This window comes from Lates calcarifer, linkage group LG6, assembly GCF_001640805.2.
Source record: "Lates calcarifer isolate ASB-BC8 linkage group LG6, TLL_Latcal_v3, whole genome shotgun sequence".
In the NCBI taxonomy this organism is placed as follows: Eukaryota; Metazoa; Chordata; class Actinopteri; family Centropomidae; genus Lates; species Lates calcarifer.
In genome coordinates this window covers 13,524,654-13,546,128 of record NC_066838.1, presented here as the reverse complement: position 1 = coordinate 13,546,128, position 21,475 = coordinate 13,524,654, and the positions used below count along the sequence as shown (strand labels likewise).

General features: G+C 40.8%; 2 protein-coding genes across 2 annotated transcripts; one reads left to right on the top strand and one right to left on the bottom strand.

Annotated features, from left to right (window-relative positions):
• Positions 1 to 173: 173 nt before the first annotated feature.
• dnajc22 (DnaJ (Hsp40) homolog, subfamily C, member 22) lies at positions 174 to 2,567 on the bottom strand. The gene is made up of 4 exons (XM_018666161.2): positions 2,428 to 2,567; positions 1,233 to 1,835; positions 822 to 1,114; positions 174 to 687 (listed from the first exon to the last, which is right to left on the bottom strand). Exons 2-4 carry the CDS (start codon positions 1,780 to 1,782, stop codon positions 511 to 513), a joined length of 1,020 nt encoding a protein of 339 aa, XP_018521677.1. The 5' UTR covers positions 1,783 to 1,835; positions 2,428 to 2,567; the 3' UTR covers positions 174 to 510.
• A 1,300-nt stretch (positions 2,568 to 3,867) lies between these two features.
• lmbr1l (limb development membrane protein 1-like) lies at positions 3,868 to 19,656 on the top strand. The gene is made up of 17 exons (XM_018666174.2): positions 3,868 to 4,116; positions 10,683 to 10,767; positions 12,685 to 12,718; positions 13,024 to 13,163; positions 13,702 to 13,805; positions 13,931 to 14,054; positions 14,150 to 14,218; positions 14,313 to 14,377; positions 15,202 to 15,274; positions 15,374 to 15,460; positions 15,582 to 15,658; positions 15,753 to 15,830; positions 15,920 to 15,993; positions 16,231 to 16,321; positions 16,436 to 16,502; positions 17,085 to 17,246; positions 17,790 to 19,656. Exons 1-17 carry the CDS (start codon positions 4,054 to 4,056, stop codon positions 17,873 to 17,875), a joined length of 1,479 nt encoding a protein of 492 aa, XP_018521690.1. The 5' UTR covers positions 3,868 to 4,053; the 3' UTR covers positions 17,876 to 19,656.
• Positions 19,657 to 21,475: the final 1,819 nt, after the last annotated feature.

The window sequence follows — 21,475 nt, the reverse complement described above, 5'->3', positions numbered from 1 at the left end:
TGATCAAGGCCTCTTCCGGAAATGCTGGTGGAGAATGGAGAAGGCGGGTTATGTTAGAATTTCTCTTTCTCTTTGGCGTCTGTCAGTAAACCTTTATTACACAGTCATTACCCCGTTTACTAAATCATTTTAATATTCCCGCTGTGAAATGCGGATGAATTTCTGCATGGCAGTGTTAGTTCAGCTTTTAATAGCAAGCAAGCAGACATTAAAATATAAGTAAAATTGTTTTGATGAAATAGTTTATGGTGATAATACATCTGTGGTGCCACAAGGTGGCAGCAAACTCTGCCAAGTAACCAATCAGACAGCTGCTAAAACGCTGTCTTACTCTTACGTGGAAGTATGTTTCTATCAGGTGGTAATGTCCACACACTGCAAGTCCCTGTGCATGCTCTTTATTTATGGATTTATGCTCCATGAACAATAGAAAATGATGAGGATTAAAGAGTCTCACATCCCTTTGCCCTTGCACCTATTCAGGCCAGTCAGCGATGGATTAAGGGGCAGCTATTTGAATCGATGGGGTTTGTGCCGCCGTAGAAGGACCTCATAAGCCTCTTGGATCTTCACAAACATTGCCTCAGCATCTTTCCTGGGGTTGTGGTCTGGATGCCAGGTCTTGGCCAGCTCCCTGTAGCTGCGAGTTATTTCCTCAAGAGAGGCCTCCGCTTCCAGTGACAATATCTGCAACATAATTAAATAAACAGATTATTACACCATAGCAATAGGCTTCTTCACTGGAAATCTATAGATTGACATAAATTATAGACCTCTTAACTCATCCCTTATAACCCTCTTAGAGATATGTGAATGCTTACCTGCAGTGCCTCTTTCTCTCTCTCACTGTGCTCTTTGAGCAGTGTTTCCAGCACCTTCCTCCAAGCCTCTTCATAGTACCCCCCTCCAGTAAGAACACACAGGATCCGGTATGGCATTAAAAGAATGTACTCCAACACATTTCTGAGCCAAGGCAGAAACCAGAAAATATCCAGCAGTGCTGCTACACAGTCAGACAGATAGTACAGCGTGGCTGTGGTGTTATGGAAAATACAGTAACCCAGCGGAGCAGAGAAGGCCAGCCAAGCTAGTCCAAGTCTGTAAAGCCGTGGACCTGGACAAAAGATGGAAAAAAAATGTTAGGTTATGGTCATGAAAATTTAGATATGCAATGTCAATGTCAATGTGTACAAGGAAATCAGATGATATTGTCATATTTGAGAGATTGTTACCCAGTTCCTCGGTGCTCTGAGGCGTCTGTGGGGTTTTAAACCTGCGGTGCTGTGCAGCAGTGACACTGGCTGCCAGGCTAATAGGGAGAGGTGACAAGGTGCTGCCATAGAACACTGGGGAGGTTATGAGACAGGCAGTCAAAGTTTTTTGGAGGTCAGATGTCTGTTGGCCAACACTGGACACCAGATGTACCCCGGCACCCACACATAAAGGCAGAACGATCAAGTAGAAGAAACTGAGGGAGTTCAGTCCTATCAGAGCTACAGTGCCAAAGTAGATCCCAACACACACCTGACCAGCAAATCTGACGGGGCTTACGGGCGGAGGGACCATGGCGAGCCGTCTCTTTCTCTCTCGCTCTGCATCTTGATTGGCCTCACCAACATAAGCAGGGATACGTATGACCTCTCTGGCCCAGCCAAACCCAAACCCTCCCAGGGTTAGCATCCATAACAGAGCATGGCTGTCTCTTCCTAAATATAAATGGTGAAGGCCCAAAGGTCCACCTACTGCCCACAGGGCATAGGCCAGCATTACACTTTTTGCCATCCTGTGGCCACAGTAGATCAGTCTCTGTTCAGGTGAGTATCAGTCATGAGTACCTGCAATGTAGCAACACAAGACAAAATTACAATTAAACAACATATAATATAAATCTGCAATATTACATTGTTTATCATGAATTAATGATGTATAAATTTACATTATACATTTTTTAAACACATCTTTGAATACATCAAACCCCTTGATCCCATGTGCTCACATCACTTTCTAAATATCTTCCCATTTTAGTACAAGGCTGTGCTATGTTTTCTCTGTAATCTGTGTCCTGCTGGTATCTTGGCCAGGACACTGAGCTGGATTTTTAATCTCTGCGATCCACTTCACTGGTTAAATAATATATTATATAAGAGGGATTTATCTTAGTTCATGATGCATTGTCATTTTAACTCAGCTGATTACGTGATCAAAACATAGCAGGCTGTAACTGTTTGTGTTATTACGTGTTTTTTTTTTTTTTGACAGAACACGTATCACATGTTGTACAGACAGTCAGAAATTTAGATGGTAGGCATTAACCTTCCTCTGTGATCCTCACTTAGAAAAGGTGCAACAGACTGATGTTTCAATTATTTACTTCTCTAAACATTTAAGATATATTTGGTTTTGTCTAATAAAGATTAGGTTACTTACTGAGCCCATAGTTTCAAATCCTTATCCCGATAATTCCTTTCCAGTCCTTTCCATAGTTGAAGTTGCTGCATGTTGTTGCAACAGTTGGACTTTGGATCATGACAATGAAATTACGCTGTGGCGTCAACACACGATGTGCCTCAACATTTAGGTCCCTTGATTGTCTTAACTGATAAGGTGAGGAAAACGTCTAGAAAGGGTGTTTGTAAGGGTGCCATTATGTGTTCTGTAAACCTTATGGGGATGGTGGATTTCAAACAGTGTTAAACAAATTAAAAACCTTGATTCCTAAACTAAAACCTTAAATTATACTCCCAGATGTGACAAAAAATGTGTCATAAATCAATGACTCTCAAACCTATTCCTGACAAAAGTTGGGAAAGTCACTGAAATCCTTGCTTTTCACATTTCTGCTTAAAAATATTATATTATATATTAAGTATTATCGGGAAAATGCACTTGAAGTAATGAATTGAAAGTACATTAAACAGATTACATGGCCCCTCCAGTCAGTGTTGTACTGTCACATATTATAATACTGGGTAATTACTGAGGATAATTTTAAATATTTTATCAGGTGTCAGGTAGTTCAAGTTACACACTGCAATATTTCATATGGTTATCGTAAGTTTTATAAGAATGCAAAGTAAGTGGGAACTATATCTGTCACAGCATATAAATGTAGTTGAGAAAAAGTACAATAATTCTCTCATGTGCAAAAGTTTGGTAGTACTAAGTCAGCCCTTCGTAACTCTCCCTTTGTCAACTACCAACTAATGTCAAGAACTGTTTCCACTAGATATTGTCAAATTCTGGATGCAAATGTCCTCCAGTCAGTCAAAAGCCTGAAACTGACTGGCTTGTACAAGAGGACAATGATCCAAAATCCACCATGACCTACATCAGGAAACACAAACTGAAGCTTTTGGAAAGGCCCTCACAGTCCCCTGACTTGAGCATCAATGAAAGATCTGTGGGTAGATCTTAAAAGTGTGTGTGCAAGGCAACCTAAAAATATCTTTGCAAGCTGTGATGTCTGCCAAAGGGTGGGGGTTAGACTCAGTAGGGCGCCCATTTACTGTTTAATTTTCTAAGTTTAAGAGATAAAACTAGCATTTAAAGAGAGGCAACTATTATATCTACAGGGATTGTATTTCTTTTCACTTCAAATGCAAACTGGTAACTGATTGTAGAACCAATAGCTGTGAAATAGGCCACACGTGCAGATTCTTAAGTGCATACCATGAACACTTAGGATACTTAATGTTGGCCTCACTGGTATGTTTAACATTCAGGCTACACACACCTTTGGATATGAATGACATAAATATGATGACGCCGAGTTATTAATTACTGTAATGATGATTGACAGCTACCTGTGACACTCCAGGCTCCCTCCCATCTGCGTAGCCCCGCCCACGCCCGGACGACCCCTCCTTGTTTAGTTTTTATCAAGGCTCGAGCGTAGCAGCGAGCCAGATGAGCCGTTTAAATGCAGCTGGGGCTAAATCAGCCACACACACCCGCGGCTTTTCTGAGAAGATGCCCTGTCTTTTAACTTTTTAACCACCTCTCCTTCCCCCCAGCGCTTTTAAGCCTGAGAGGAGACTGGAATGGTTTCGGAGGATGGAAGCGGACGACGTGTCGGTTAGAGAGCAACTTTTCCACAACCGAGTCCGGGAGACGATAGTAAGTGAAGCTCGCTGGGGGGCTCATGGGACTGTCGGTTAATATGCATATGAGGGTCGTCACCGCGAACAATACAGCATCGGCTACTTAATCACTGTAAGGAAGCCACGTTGTTTAGCTTCTTGTTTCGCATAACTTGGTGGTTGCACAACTCTCAGATATAAGGCGTAAAAGTCGTATATTTCAGCAGAGAACAACGGTAAATCTGTAACAATAAGTTTAACGCGACTTTTTGGTCACTTTAATGTTTGAAGTTCGCTTGTTCTGTCAGTTTGCTGAACTTCTGTACAGACGTTAATTATTGCACGGATGCAGCTGGTCGTTAGACAGTGGTGTGGCACAGGAACATCCTACTCAGCATCTGGAACTCCTCCATTGTGTTTGTAACCACTAGGGTCTCGTCTCAGATCCTCCCGTATCTATTTGCCATGGGTTGAAACACCCTGCCTTACATTCTCTGTGTTTACTATATTTACTAATAATGCATTACTATATTTACTAATAATGCATTTTACCCACTCTCTCTGTGACTTGACTCTGTCTTGTGTAACTCTTAACAGTCCCTGCTGAACTTCAGACTTGCCAAAGAGATCAGTTCAGTTACAGCAGGGCACATAGATACTGACCTTTAACCGTGAAAAGTACAACCAGATCTTATAGGCAGCTCATTTCCAGAGATTGGAGATACTTCCGATATAGTATACCATATGGGCAGGGACAGTGTCAAACACTGTCTTTTCTGCTGCATGTTTTAGAATCAGTGGTTGTTTTATCAATTTGTCCTGGTTTGCTCAACTGTAAACAGATAAGAAAATACTCTTAAACTCAGATTTTACCAGTAATGTGAGTGCAGATAAGCACAAATGGTGCAGCTGTAGAACGGATGCGCGTTTTGGATGAATTATATGATACAAAGATTAGTGTTCCCCCCCAGGGAGGCTGAGTCTTTGCAACAACAAAGAATAGGGTAGAATAAAAGAAATAATGAAGCCAAATACCTTTTTTCAAAGCAGACATTTACATGTCAAAGCAGCAAAACCACAGAAGTAACTAATCCCTTTAATTAATAATGACCGCATTATGTTTGGGTGTCCCAGTTCCAGGGCTCAGATATTGTACTGGACACTTCATGGGACTGAGCCATCGGTGTTGTTATTAGTTCCACTTGTGCCTTTTGTGCTAGAACAGGTCAAAAGTTCTGTTGTTTTTAATTGTAAAAACATAAAAAGGAAAATAATTGGAGGCAATTTAAAATGCTTTTGAAACTGACTAGGCTCCACAATGCCGAAAGTGCTTTTCTCCATTTCTGTATTTCTCTTTACAAGGGGAAGGCTAAGATATTTCCACACTAAAGTTACTAGTGACTTTTCAGTCTGTCCACATTAGGTGTAACTGCTAGAACCGATAATGTCGTCTGGACAATAGCAAAGTCTTTTTTGCAGTCTTCAGGAAGTCCTGTGAAATGGTGCTTTTGGTAGTTGTAGTTAAAGTGTACATTTAAAATGGAGTAGTCACTTGTAGAATTGACTTTACATGAGCAACATATAAAATGCACATATTCATTCTAATGCCCTTGTTTTGCCATTGTCCCTTTCACCTTAAGACCTAATGCTATTAGTCGACACCCCCTCCTTAAGCCACTGGCTGGCCTCAAGTCTCCAGCTTACCACCTCTTCACAGTGCTGCGTCAGGCTGGCCTGCTGCCCCTGCATCTGTGGTTATTAATGGCTCTAGACCAAAGCTTATCATTGATCATCTCATTTTAAAATGATCAATATGTGGCAGCAGTGTAAGTACCAGTTGTAATATTTCATACAGCGAAGCATCCATTTGATAAAGGCTCAACACTTTGCGAGACTAGATGGATAAATACTGTAGATGGATACAGCAATGGTCACGTTTACAGATGGCACAAATACATAAGAGGCTACAATTAAGCATCTTATACAGTCACAGACAGGTTCTTAGATACCCTGACATGTCTGTCAGGTGTATTAAAACATTACTGTTACATTTGTATATTTATATATAAATAGCATCTCATGTAGCCAGGCATCTTCTGAAAGAGGATATTGGTGATAACTGATCTAAACCTATAAGCCGCAAACATTCTCAACACCAGTGCTTGTTTGGATGTAGGGGAGATTTTTTGTTGTCTGAGCACCCAGACACTGATCTGGCTTAAGGTCTTGTGTAGCATTTGAAAACCGTTCAGACATTAAAATGGTGTATTCATATACTAAATGAGAGTCACAGGGTATATATTGCAAAGGCCTTGAGGCCAGAGGAGCTGACTGCAGTGACCTCAGTGCTCTGAAGACAGAAGGGCTCATTTACATAATAATAGTACTGAGTATATATGTTGGTGAAGCTGAGACGAATGGTGAAATTTTGTGCTTCACTGGCAGAAAAAAAGGCAGTATTCATGTGGCATGCGGACTTGATGCAGGTTTTAGTCGACAGCCTTGCAGCAGCAACAGTTAGTGGCAGGGTCCTGCAAATCATGTGTTCTTTTTCAAATCCTTAAAAAGACTTTGATATTGTTCTTTGTTTTCATAAGAAATTACACCAAGGATATGTGTGACTTGTAATTCATATACTAGCCATGTTTTGCCCACCAGTTGTTCTTTAAATGGCTGATGAAGCAAAATAACCCTAAGCCTAACTCTAACCCTTTCATAGCAACCACATGTCTGTCTTCACCTGAGCTAATGCAATACTGTAAATCATCCTAGGGGCAAATTTGACAAATGTAACTTTTAAAAAATATGTCTCTATGAGATGGTGTAAACAGTAGAGCCAGTAGTACACACCCACAGCCCTCGCCCTGAGCCTGGAGGGATCAAGAAGGATCAATGTTTGGCAGAATAAAAGGTCACGATAAGATCTTTCAGTAGTGAAATGGGACACCCAGCATTGGCACATATTAAGATATCAAGTCACCCTAAAAACAGTGTGCCAGAGTCACATGTGTGTTTTGTGGAATTACTTTTGTAGGAGTTCTGAGAGAAGGCAGAAAAACGGGCAGTGTTGGGTCAGATCTGCTTCCTACTTTGTTTTGTTTAGTTTTTAGGGAGAGTCGGTGTAATGGATTTGTAGTAGAAGGAAAAATCAACACACTGTCACACTTGTTGTCATTCATTTTCTCCTCTAAACAACTTAACTAGCCTCCCTAACTAGTATTTGAGTTGTTGCTTCTCTAACCAAATATTGGATGACACATTGCAGTAAAATGCATCAAAACAACAAACTGCAGCCTCCCACCTTTTTTGGATAAGAATGGCAACGCCCTGCAACATACAGGTTATTTCTGGCTGTTGAACAAATCTTGAATAGGTCTTGCCTAATCTATCCTTGCCTGAATGTGTATAGCCGGTCAAGAGGTGCCCCTCAAATAACACACTCTAAGGGAGTCTGTTTGACATTTCGCAAGGACGTGCTGTACCACTGCCAACCTCCTGCTCCTTTGAATTTTTACAAGGTTAGGCAAGATGTGAAAACATTTAAGCTCCATTGCTTTGTTTTTGTTTTTTGTTTTTTTGCTTGAAGCAGCACAAAGATGTTTAGGTGACTCTGTGAATTTTAAAATGCTCCTAGCGGACACTGAGCTCTGGGACTTTGTGTTCAACACAAAGATGTCCTTCTGGATGCTGAATTCCTTTAAACTCTCTTCTCAGTGGCCTCCTGTGTGCTGCCAGCTCTCAACACTGCCAGTCAGCACGTGCCCCCAAAAACGTGGACTAACAGGATGTACTAACAGAGTGTTATTCAGCCCCTCCACCTATTTCTCACCTGCTTTCCTGCCTCTCCTTCTGTTGGATTAAGCACAGAAAGCTCCTTGCCAAATGCTGCATTATTGAACAATTTTTGCAGACTGAGCTGATTAGTTGAGATGCACAGTTCATTGTTGTTTGCATGATGCAGCTAGTATTTTAGCAATGGCCATTGTTAGTTACACAATTAATGCTGTGGATTTCTCAACAGATGAAATTTTATATTTAGTTTGGAAAGAGAAAAGCATGATTATAGCTATATATAACAATAAGATGCAAGTTTGTTTGGTCTGTTCAATTAATTTGACTTGTAAAAAATTTTGCTTCATTTGCCAGTTTATGCACATCTAGCCAAATTAATTCAATCTAACTCCCACCTTCATAAAGGTTATACTTTTCAGTTTTTGTTGGAACTGTTGTAGACAGGTGTTTAGTGTAAGATCATTTTGGAGACTGTAGATTGTGATGCTGTCGAATGTTACTGCACTATACTGTTTCTGTTATTCTGTCCACTGCATTTATATCTATAAAGGTAGACTAAATAACAGAAACACCTCTCTCTGTGTGCTACAGAACAATTATATGATCATAAAGCTGAACCAACAAATTTCTAAAACACTGTAGGATTCATTGCAGGACTGTTGTATTAGACTTCATTAGTTTTAGTTAAGTGTATTTGTTAACACTGATATGTGCAAATGAAAGAACCACTTGTGTGTTTTTGGTATTTTCTTCTACAAGGTTTTGTCTTTGTTCTAAAGTGGGTCAACATCTTGCACCTCCTGGAATCACATGAGGAGGGTGCATGCCCACACCCCAGCCCTGTTTGATACTGGTCCATATGTCCCAGTGACCCATTACAAAATACTCTTTGTTATGAATTTAGAGCAATAGAAACACTGATGTTAACGCACACTGTCTCATCATGAATGGTTTTGATGTAGACCTCTACTGTTCAGCTGTGGACTTTTTAATGGTCATTCATAGAAACCTGATGATTAAAGAGGACTCATTCAATTTCTAACTTTCTTTCTTTCCAAGGAGCTCATTGTGTTTAGTTGACATCCTTTTAAGAAACAGGTTTTACACCCGTAAGCATGTTGTCACATTTCTGAAAGCCGCTCTCTCTTTGTTTGTTGTTGTTGTTGCCTTGGGGACAAACGTTGACATCCTGCCACCCATACTGCGCTCCCTCTGAGCTGCCATGTTTTGATTAATGCCTGTGGTATGGCAACATCAGCTCATTCATCTGCCAGTCCAACACTTTGATGACTGTGTCTTCGCTGTTGAACGGATTGATGTGACATTTATTAGACATACTTGGCTCCAAGGAATTAATGTTAATTGTATGATCCAACACTGCCAACAGAGAAAAATCTCCAGTTGTTCATGACACGTTGTTCTTTAACAGTGACTGACTTCCTGTCCTGCCTCTGATGTATTGATTCTAACATACCATGCTAGCATGTTAGAGGTGCATTCACATCAGGTAGTGATGGCAACCCTCCCCCATGGGTATGCATTGCAAGTATCCACATTTTTATTTACATTTTCTTGTCCAGTGGGGTTGTGATGGAATAGTAAATTTGTCTTGCTAATTTTTACCTATGGAACAACTTTGTTTTCTCGGGTTAAATGAACATGACAACCTCATCAGGCAGCAATTGTGACTGTAGACTTTTAGTCTTGTTTTGTATTTTGTTCAAAATGTTGAAAGGAGCAAAGGTTGAGGTTGTTTTGCTAAGAGAGGCACTTGAGTGGGATAGCTGTCAGGCCAGAACATTCACATGGTTAGTTTTAATTTCCACTGTTCCAAGGAACCTTCCTGTTCTTAGTGCCTAAGGGAAGAGTAAAAAAAAAAAAATCAATTTGTTTGCTGTGACAAAGTCACTTTTTTCTCTAGACAGGTCCACACAATTGAGACATATTTGGACATACATTTGAGTGTGTGTCTGAGCAGCAGCTGGGTGTTTGCAGACTGTCCTTTCTGCTGCATTAGGTGGGCAGAACTAGAGTTAATTTGAAAGATGTGCAGATACGTTTTTACTAAGAAGTGGTTCTTAACTGTCCTTTAATGTTTTGTATAATGGTCAAACAAGTGATTTGCCTCAGCTGTTGTGGTGAAATGTTGAGAGCTTTGCCAGACAACAGATTGCTCAATGAATTTAGGTTTAGCCTAAATTTGTTGGTAGATTTAGTGTAATGTCAGACAGCGATCTTGACAGGCAGTATGGGGGCTATCTGTCTCTGGTATTAACCCCTCTTTCTTTCACTCCCCTTAATCCTTCTTAATTTATCACTGTCAAGCATTTCGCTCTCCTTGTTGGAATACAGTGGTAATCTTCAGACTCCATCTGTCTCTCTTGGCGTTGGCAAAATGGGGAACATCGTTGGGCATTTGCAGCAAATATAGCCTGTTTTGCTCACTTCTTGCTGTTTATCAGAATAAAGCGTAAAAGAAGATTCAAGGAGGAAAAACTCTGTAGTAGCCGTGACCCTACACTCACCATTTCCTCTGCTCTCCCTACATCTTTTCTGTCTCTTCCAGATGTTTTTGGTATCTGTGCTTCCTCTCCACCCCCGCTTCTAAGACTTATCAAAATATACAAAAAAAATGGACCAATCTTTATAAACATGTGTTGCTTGTCAGTAGTATTGGACGGAACACGACAGTTTCTTTACAAGACTGTAAAATAAGCAAAACAAGAAATAGCACTGTCCTTTTAGGCCATGTTCTCTAAGCATGCAAAGTGAAAATGATACAAATAAAATTCCTTTCTGTCTCTTCTGCAGATCTGTGTGCTCCTGTTTACATGCCTTTACATAGTGTCCTACCTCATACTTACCCACTTCAAGAAGACGGCCGAGTTTGTCACAGGTGAGTTTTAAAGTCACTCTGTTCCTGGATTTTTATAGGCATACCACACAAAAACTGCACTGTGAGAAAGATTTCCATCAGAGGCTTATGAAGAATTGCCGGGAGGGGAATTGATGGTGTTGACAAGCATGCTGATTACATTAGCGTTTTGGAATTCTTTTTCCCAGAGACTATGTAGGCCCCACTTTTCAACCAAGCACAGGTGTTATTCAGAAACAACCTTTTCTGTTGTGAGTAAAGGGTCTCTAATTTATACTTGGTGGTGGGTAAGGGAACAGCAGGGCTCCTTTTCTAGCCTTACTTTAAGGTGCATTGGAAAGCTTGACAATTCTCAGACAAACAATAAATTGAAAATTGCCAATTTCACAAACTTTACTCATTTTTTCTGCATAGATTTCTTAATTGTTTCTAGAAATGTAGATGTAGATATTTTAACATTTGAATAACAGCCGTTTTCCATGTCTGTATACATGTAAATATAGCTGAGGTTTACACACTACTAGGACAGCATGTTTCAACCCAAAGCTCTGGTCTTTGGCTAGAGTAGTCTAGAGGTAAAGGAGGCATGTTATGTAACATGTACCCACCTCTTACAAGCAGTGTCCCTGTGGTTCAGGAAGGTGGAGGGGTCGTGAAGAATGTTGCTGCAAGATAAACAGTGTTGTAGTTTAAAGCCCCTCTACTCAGACAAAAATAAAAAGAAAACGACTCGTCAACAATCATATACAGTACAACCAACATTATGAAACTAGCTTAAGGATCTGCTTAATTTCACTCTTGAGTCACTGGCTTTCATTTTTCACAGACTGTAGAAAAATATGTTTTGGTCAACACAGTGATGATTATTAACTGTAGCTTAAAAACAACGATTTGCATTGCAATGGAACATTTCTCATGTACTTGAATCTACAATTTGTTCTCTGTCATTAAAACTAAAAAAATGTTTAACTTTCTGCAGTGTGACTGGGCTGCAGTTACATAATAAATCCAATAACTTGCCACTATTAGAAGCAGATGTAGGGTGTCCAACTAGCCAGGTCCCTGCTCTGCTGTGGCTGGGCTGGGTAGGACATGGCCAGCTCAGTTTTTCTTTCTCTCGCTCTCTCTCTTTTTTTTTTTTTTTTTTTGGTTGGAAATCTGCTATGCATTAGCCCACTGCTGTAACTGTAACTGTCTATGCATCAACAACAACAGAACAGTTGTGCCTCGCAGCTATGTTACGATTGTGCAATACCACGCTACAGAGTTGTTTTTGACATTAAGATGCTAAGAACTGGTTTTTGCTCCTCAGGCTTTACCTCATTATTAAACAGCTGTGGCAACATTTGCATTGGAAGAAAGTTCACGCACTGTGGTGTACATCGCTTAACTACTCTTATCAATATAGTTTTAGAAATCTATAGCAGAGCCTTTATAGAGGGTTTTGGGCATACAATAACATTTACAGATGGGTCCCTTTTGGAATTTCCAATGCTCCATTTTTGCAGTTCTTCTGTGTATGTAATCCAGTTTTTAACTAGGGACTCTGGTTTTTGCTTGTACAAAATGTTCCTAACACGCTCTTCCTCCACTCACTCCTCACTCTGAGGCTTTGCTTTTTTCCCTCATATAGAGTTCTTCTATTACAGTGTTCCCCCTATATACCTATACAGCACACAGACAGGTTTTTACCTTTTTATTGACACAGACTAGAAGCTATCTATTAACATTTCAACACTTTATCTGATTGCACTTTGAATGATCTGTGTTTAAGACTTTCTCAGCTACAGACGTTATTGAAAAGAAGTTGTTTATGCGTGTGTGGCAACTTGCTGTTGTTTAAACATAGATGTGCAATCAAATAAATGGTTTAAATTAGCAAGTTGGAATCTGTTTTATAATAGATGTAATCCTCCTTGTGTCTCTGCTCTCTTTTAGATGATATTGAAGATGCCACCGTCAACAAAATTGCGTAAGTGAAAACCTGTAATGATTAACTGACCCACAGCAATCTGTTCTCAGTCACTTTGATTAGCGTCAGTGTGAATGATTGAGCAGATACCTCAGTCAACGTGATGTCTAGTGGCAGTTTATATGGTTTGTTGGTTGGCATTGAAGCACTTCAGTGTCACTCTGCCCTTTGTCCCTACACGCTGTCACTGTATTAGCTTATCCCCGGTCATCCTAGCCTTTCACCTTGATAGTGATGTTATTCTGAGGCTGAACACAAACACACATGTGACTTCACTGATGGCCTGTCTTTCTCCTTCTCTCCAGGCTGTGGTTGTGTACGTTCACCCTCTCTGTTGCCGTGTGTGCTGTACTCCTTCTCCCCATCTCCATTTTGTCCAATGAGGTGCTGCTCACCTTCCCACAAAGCTACTACATGCAGTGGCTCAATGGATCTCTCATCCACGGTACTTCCTATTGTTTTTACCAGTTGACAATCTGAGAGGTCATTACTGTTTGAAATTGAATCCATTTTAATGAGGATCACTGGTAACAACCTCCAAATCAATACTACACAGGCCTGTGTTCAAACTGAAATGGATCATTATTATGGATAGAGGGGCTGTGACCTTACTGACTGCATTGATAGGGTTTGAAAAAATGGTCCAACTGGTCTAGTCGGGCTCCAGTTCCAACTGACTGACATTGTTTTGTTTTTTTTAAATTTACCAACGAAGAGGTAAAGGAAATACTTAGGAAGCCCAAAAAGCAGGCATGCAGTGTTGTTTCATTTGATGGTAATTGGATAACATAATCACTCACATCATTTCATTCCTTTAGACATTCTTGTGTATTTGCATGAGTGACTATCATGTCACACTCTTTGCTAGGATGCCTCATGGTGGTTTGCAGTGGTATTGCTGAAATGTTTCACTGCAATTTCTAACCCTGATGAATCGTTGTGCTGAAAACTAACATTTAGAAAATCTCTCCTCCTCTTGTCAGGTTTGTGGAACCTAGTTTTCCTTTTCTCCAATTTGTCTCTGGTCTTCCTCATGCCCTTTGCCTACTTCTTCACGGAGTCTGAGGGATTTGCAGGGTCCAAAAAGGTACATGTTTTGGCATTCCCTCACAAATGGCGGCTCTAGACACTGCTTAAGAAAGACTTAACTGTAAATTGACAACATTTGTATTTGAGCCTGTTAATAACAGAGTATTTGTTTTGTGCGTGTAGGGGGTAATGGCACGAGTATATGAGGCAGTTGTGCTGCTGTTGCTCCTGGCACTGCTTGTGCTGGGCATTGTGTGGGTGGCATCAGCCCTCCTCCATGACAACATAGCCAGGAAGAGCCTCTACGGTGAGTCACCTGCATCATACCTGAAGATCCTTCCGTGACAATGGGGTTGACTGTTTTTGATATTGTTTCTTCTACTCTCCCTCTCTGGATTTTAGACCTGTGGGAGTATTACCTTCCATACCTGTACTCAGGCATATCTCTGTTTGGAGTGTTGCTGCTTTTGTGTAAGTACATGTAAATCATAATTCTGTGAGCAGTAAAACTGTAGTGTAGTGTATGAACACCTTCATATCATGATCTATGTGTTTCTCTCCTCAGTGTGCACTCCCTTTGGGTTGTCCCGAATGTTCAGTGTAACTGGCAGCCTACTGGTCAAACCACGGGTGAGTCACTGACCTAATATCTAGAGTAAGGAAAAAAAAAACAAAAAAACCTGAAAGTGTTTCAGCCATGCTTTGTTAGTCTGCACTAAATGTGAACACACCATGTCCAAAATCCATACTGCATACAGTGATTCTAAGCAGGATTTCAATACAAACTGTGCTCACACTAGAAAGTAACCAAATGAAGTATACTCAAAACAGACAGTATGCATACTAAATATAGCTGATTTTTGAGCATGCTGTTGATGCACACTATTCTCCCCCAGTGCATTTCACAAAGGAAATGGATGAGCCACTCACTGCTGGAAAAAATTTAAATGAACTGTGGGTGGTGGTGAAACAGCTCCAAAATATGCTGAGAAAAAAAGTATTAACTCTCAGGAAAGACATTTTGATGTCTCTTTGTGAAGTTTAATTGATGGTCTCTTTACAAAGTTTGACAACCATTCTATACTATTAGGTGTGTATTTTATTCTAAGTGCTAAAATATTATACTATGACAACTAGTATGTAGTACATGGGACACATTTTTAGGTTAGCATGTTAATATGCAAACATTAGCTAATTGGTACTAAAGATTAACTACATCTGAGGATATTGGTCCTCTGTTTAGTCATATAAAAGGATTGGACAAAAGTTTTGACCTGATGATGGTCAAGTTTATGACAGGTAGTTGTCAAGACATTTCAAGTAAAACCACAGTTTCATCCTCGGGGTGGCACTAGAGGAAAAGTCAGGGGATCATCATAATTAGCAGGATTCCATTCCATGTCTCTGTCTGTGAACTGTAATTTCCTAATTGGTCCGTTTATTATTCTCTTCAGTTATTTGAAGATGTAGAAGACACTCTGAGCTGCACCACATTTGAGGAAGACTCACTCTCGAGGAAACTGAACTGTAAGAGGGTCACCATGAACACACTCCTCTGCTGTTTTCTGATGATTCAGTGTAAAGCTGACTGATTGACTTTTTGTCTCTACTGTTGTCTGATTGAAGGCGGCAGTACGTCATGCTGGGTCAAGCTGAACATGGAGGCGATGAAAAAAGAGTACCAAACGGTCCGGAGCAAGCGGATCGCACTGGGTGAGACTGACTGAACAGACTGCTCTCTGTGGGGTTTCTCCCACAGTGATTACATTGCACAGTCATTTGTTGCTGTCACTCATTGGCTGTTGCTGCTTTTTTCTTTTTGTTTTCCCCGCAGAGATGCGTAGGAAAGCGTCCCCGTGGCAGCGAAACTTGGGCTATCCACTGGCCATGCTCATGCTCCTCGCACTCACGGTACACACTTATTTGTCGATTAAATCACATCAATCTGCTTTAACTATCATTCATTGACACAGATGATGATCAGTTGCTGTTTATGTTTCTTCAGGTGATGTGTGTCCTGATGGTCTGTTTCAATGTGTTGGAGTTGCTCCTGGATGAGACCGCTATGCCCAGAGGAATGGAGGTGAGGATTTTCTCAGAGAGAAATTTTCAACATTTCAACCGCTAGTTATCTGCACAGACTCATGATTGTCATTTTTGTGTGTGTTTTAGGACCCTCACCTGGGAATGGCCTCCTTCTCTATGTTCGGCTCACTTGGCGCTGCAGTTCAAGTAGTCCTCATCCTGTATCCTTTCATCCCATTCAAACATGAGTGTGTGCACACAGACGTTAAGCAGTGATGTTGATTTGGCTGTGACTCACCAACAGACTGTCATTCATGTCTGACCAATGTGTGTGATGTTGACTCATGCTGTAACATTCATACATTAAAAAAACATTGATGTACTTTCTGAATGCTGTTTACTATCTGTGTGAGTGTATTACTCATCTTTCCAGTGTTGTCCTTAAAAAGATTTGTCAGCTACCTTATGGTATCCTCAGTGGTGGGTTTTTATAGTTCTCCTCTCTTCACTAGCCTCCTGCCTCGAGCACAGGACACAAACCTCACACAGGTACCTAGCTGCTAACCTTAACGTGTATCTAATCTCACAGTGAGATACAATGAGAAACTAGTGATGTGCTGTGTTTACACCTTGTAGTAACCTCTAAATTTCTGTTTCTTTCAGATAATTGCAAACTGTGTGTCACTGCTTATCCTGAGCTCTGCACTACCAGTCTTTTCACGCACACTCGGTAAGAACAGAGCATTAATGACAAATGCAATATTTATCCCAGTTCCATTCTATGCTCGAATATGAAGCAGGTTTTGAATATGTGGTGTGCTCACAGTAGAAAAGTAACAACATTAAGTTTACTTTAGAAAATGCTTGATTTTTGAGTGTGGTGTTACTTTCCCACAATGCAGTTCACAAAAGAAAGTAGTAAGCTACACACAGCTGCAAAATATTGTCCAAAGTGTAAATGCTGGTGTGACAGTTCAAAAAAAGATCATGGAAAACATAAAAACAAGAATTAAATTTTGGGGGAAATTGTCTCCCTTTTTTATGTCCCATAGATTTCTTGCATTAGAACTGTATTGTAACTAAGAGTAAGCTTTGGCATTATTATATAGCACATTGTGTACAATTTCTATGTATGGAATTGGGACACAACATTTAGTATGAAATATCAAGAGTGACTCCACATTTTACTTGTAGTTTTAGAAATGCCCACAAGATGGCATTTGTATGCCATGCATACTGTAGCTGCAGGTGAGGCTCAGCTTGAACAACTGGTTCACATGTGGAACATTTTCCTTGGCCTCCATTGTGTTAGGGATCACCCGCTTCGATCTACTGGGAGACTTCGGTCGGTACAACTGGCTCGGGAACTTTTACATTGTCTTCCTGTACAACATGCTGTTTGCTGGTCTCACCTCTGCCTCCCTGATCAAGACGGTCACCTGGGCAGTTCAGAGAGAGCTCATCCGTGCCTTTGGTCAGTCTACTTCCATTTTGAATTTGTAAAGCCAATGAAAGTACTTTGTATCCATATATCAGTGGGACTGTGTTGAGCTGAGATTTGTTGAACTTGGATAGCTGTGTCATACGTCTTCCTACCTTTGGCCCCATTTCCCAGTGGGCTGGTCTCTCTTCCTCAGATAGAAAGAATACAATTCTTTCAGGAAAGTGTAAAGGGACAAGAGGAGAGTCAGGTCCCCTTGGGGACTTTAAGGCACACCGCCCCAGACCCCTCGCAGCACACACACACCCTCTAGCCCTCCACCCAACACAAACAAGCGCTCGGAGCACGGACACGCCAAGCGCACACACGCATACACGCAATCCCCTTCCTCACAGTACAGATAGCATCTCTGCACCATGGCAGCTCTCTTGCACTTTCCCATTGCCTCCCAACTTACTTTTGTTCTGTGATTAATAGACTTTCATTTCACCTAAATCACAATTTTTCTTAGGTTGCAAGTTTAGTGCTCCACCTTGTGATTGTGTTTGATGTTATTTTCTCTCTCTGTTTTTGCAGGTCTCCATAGACTGCCTTTAACTGTGTCACGCTCCACCGTCCCCTTCAGACTCCTCCTGGCCAGTGGACTTTCTAAAATCCAGTGACTTCTCCTCCTCACCACTGCCATCCCTAACCTTTAGAAACTGAGCCTCTTCAAATGTGCACCTATTGGATTAAATGCATTTGCAGATCATCCATTTGCCAGTTGGTACATAGGTCAGGTCGCTCCGCGTGAAGAGACTGGAGAAGGTGACGAGTCTGTCTGCGTCTGTCCAGTGGGACCTCCGCTTAAAGCTGGTTTAATGACCAATTTATCAGGGTCCAAATTTGTGCAGTTATTTGACTGCAAAGACAAGTACTGGTACAAGCAGTTAGCTGAGTTGTGGTTATGACTGGAACAAGGGGGAAAAGGATTACAGCCATATTGGCAGTTCTGCCATAGAGGCCAATAACAGAGCAGCCCCCCCCCGCCCCCCCCCCGCCAACCTGATGCCTTATGAAAAGAGGATACGTTGGATAGCCGTTGCTCTGTTGACACATGTGAAAGTCAGCAGAGTTATTTTGAAATATTACATTGTCGCTGTGACATAATTTCCTCTTCCTGCTTCAGGTCGATTGAGTGCTCTCTCTTTCTTCGTGGCTTCCCCACGCTTTCCTCTCTTAGGTTGTACCACTATTTTAAGATTGGGAATCTTACTTCCATGCGTTTGGCGACCCAGTCTGCACCAGTGTTACGTTAGTAAATGAGAGGAAGTTGTTATTGGGAGCAAATAGGACACAGAGTACCTTGTCTGTGGATCTTCAGGTTACACAGGGAATATATGAGAGTGAGGTTGTAGCCTGAGTGTTTGGGCTCTTTTATAAACCGACTGTACTCATAGGATTAAGAGCATTTTCTGTGGTGATTTATTATTGAGCAGGGTTTTTAGTTTTTGAAGGTGACGGTAAGCTTACTGACAACCAGTCTACGATTTACAAAAACACACTTAAAAGAAAGCTTTACTTTGTCTTATGCAAGACCTTTGAATGCCATGTGACACTCACTAGGAGGAACTTCTGCCTTAGACCAATCAAACTGTGAATTATTAAGAATTTGTGTGGGGGAAGTGCAATATTTTTGAAGTAAAAAGCACACTTTTTAACTTTACCAAAAGTAATTTCTAGATTTTCTGTTTGCTTATTATTCCTTTTCTGTGAATTGTCTTTTTTTTTTTTTTTTTCCATCTCATTTGTCTTTGTTGGACATCAGGCGAAAGCTTAAAATAGTGTCGTAATATTTTCAAATAGCAAATGTGACTATCAATCCATGCAATCTTTTCTGGTGTCAGTTTTTAATACTTTAATAACCTAAATTCTGTCACGTTTCTCAGCTGTATCTCATCATTCTCAATGTGTTGGTGATCCTATGTCACCGTTTCCCATTGCTGCTGTATCAGCAGGTTATTATCTGTTGGCTTGACCAGCAGAGGACAGTGTCTCTCAAACCCCAACATCAGCCTCAGTGTTGTGTGAGGTTCTCTCCCTCTGGTTAGTTTATTATATATATTATATATTGAGCACTCTGAGGTTTACTCATTTCACTTTTTCTGGGAATTTTCTTTTGTTATTTTTTGGGAACACAAAGTTTATAATGTGCTGTTTATACCATTATTTATGGGCATTCTGGGATCTATACTTCACATTTAACGTCATTACTCTTAGGATTTTTAACAGGTGTTAAACATGTTGAATGTGATACAGTTGAGACAAAAAGTCTTTAGAGTTGTTCTCAAAGATGAAAAAAAAAAAGTGTTTACTGTTTACTTTTGAAATGCTCTGATGTTTCAGATTTTCTAACCATCATGGTTTTATGAGCAGAAAGCAATAAAAATGTCTGTGTTTTTAACTTCTTTGTCCTTTTGGATTCACATCAAGGTACTGTAAACTGTTCCTCGCGTGTTTGTTACATTGTATGAAACGTAACTACATCATGAGCGATCTGATGTGGCCTGCGGTGTGTGTGGGTGGGTGTGTGTGATTGGTAAGGGCGTCTGTCCTCTACATCCCTCCACCCTTTAGTTGCACTTCTTTAATCAGCAGGAGAAGAAAGCCTTTATTTTGGCCTGTCTGTCAACAGCATCCAGCCACGACGCCACTACAGCCGTAGCCCACGCTTTCCCCCCCAACTCCGATGCAACCGCCAGATAAAAACCCGGCAAATCAGGAGGAGAAGTGACATTTGCTCAAATTCATTCCTTCACCTCACCACCCACCCACCTCCTTTCTTCCACCCCTTTTCCTTGCCTATTGTTCATTTCCTCATCTCATTTTTCTGAAGTCAGTTCAAGAAACCCCCAGCTCTGATTAATTTCTCCCTCTTGATTTTTGTTTGCATTTCTTGTTTTGTTTTGTTGGATGTTTTAATTGAGCTTATTTGGTTTAGGTTTTGTTTTGCACTGTGTTTCCTTTGCTAAAAGGAAATGAACTCAAATGTCGCCGTAACATTTCTTGCACATCTGGAGACTGGTTACTCTCCCAGGAAGTGACACATAAGCCACATACAGTATAAAGTTTGTGTACGTGTGGTTAGTGCATTATCGCTGTGTCTTGAAAAAAAAGTATTTTGTATGATTTAATTTTATACGCACCCAGACTGATGCTGTCAGTTGTGGGGTTAGGAGCTGGTAATTCAGAGGGCTAAAACAATTCAAAAAATGCAATTTATGCTCATCATCATCAATTTTCCTTGGGATATGACTTGGGAAGCATGTTTAGAACAATACTTATTAACTGCTGAGTGAGGCTAAGTGAAAGTAATTCACTATAATTCCTCTAGTAAAACATAAAAAGGTTTAATCTGTGCCAGTGCACTGAGCCCTGTCGCCCACTCCCTGAACTGAAATTCTCCTTGGATTTAAAGAAACAATGCTACAACTGTGCTACTCAAAGTCTGTCTGGACACCACACTTTGTTACACTTTGGAGAAATGGTGCACAATTTGTGCCACTGGTGGTTTTAAGCTTTTTGGCTTATTAGAGCAACTACAGCAAATCCGATTTGATTTTTTTTTTTTCCCTCCATAAAGGGACATTGTACACACACAAACACCATGAAGGAACTCATCATATCAGTCTTAACCTTGGATTTTGTTGAAGAAACATTGGTATAGCACCTCTCCCTGCAGCAAAATATTAAGGGCTGATAGCAGTGCAATCAAAGTGTCCCAGCAGTCCCATTGGGTAACACACTCTATTGGAGTGGTTGTCGGGCATATCGGGGACAAGGCAGGAGACGCGCAGCTTGTAATGGGATGAGATAGGCTATCTTTATTGTCAAAACAGGAGAATGAAGGGGGGAAAGAGACACAGATTAGCTTTCCTGACAGTCGGCTGTTTGAAGTTCATGCCAAAGTGCATTAGGGGCTGTTATTCCCTCATTTGTGCACTTGCAAATACAGAACCACTCACAGGAAAAGGCGAGACTTGCTCGCTAATCAACTGATAATGGGTCATAGTGTCCGTTTGCCATAGTTTGCCCACCATCCTGCCTGCACACTCACGGCACACTTGCTTCACACAGTTGATTGGCACAGGCCTTTGCTTGGTTGGGTCTGGGTGAATGGTGTGACCTGGATTTTTAGGGAGAAATTTGTGACATCACAGTTTAATAGAGAGCTCTTTAAGAATACGATATGTAATCTATACAACGCAAAATTATCTTTTATT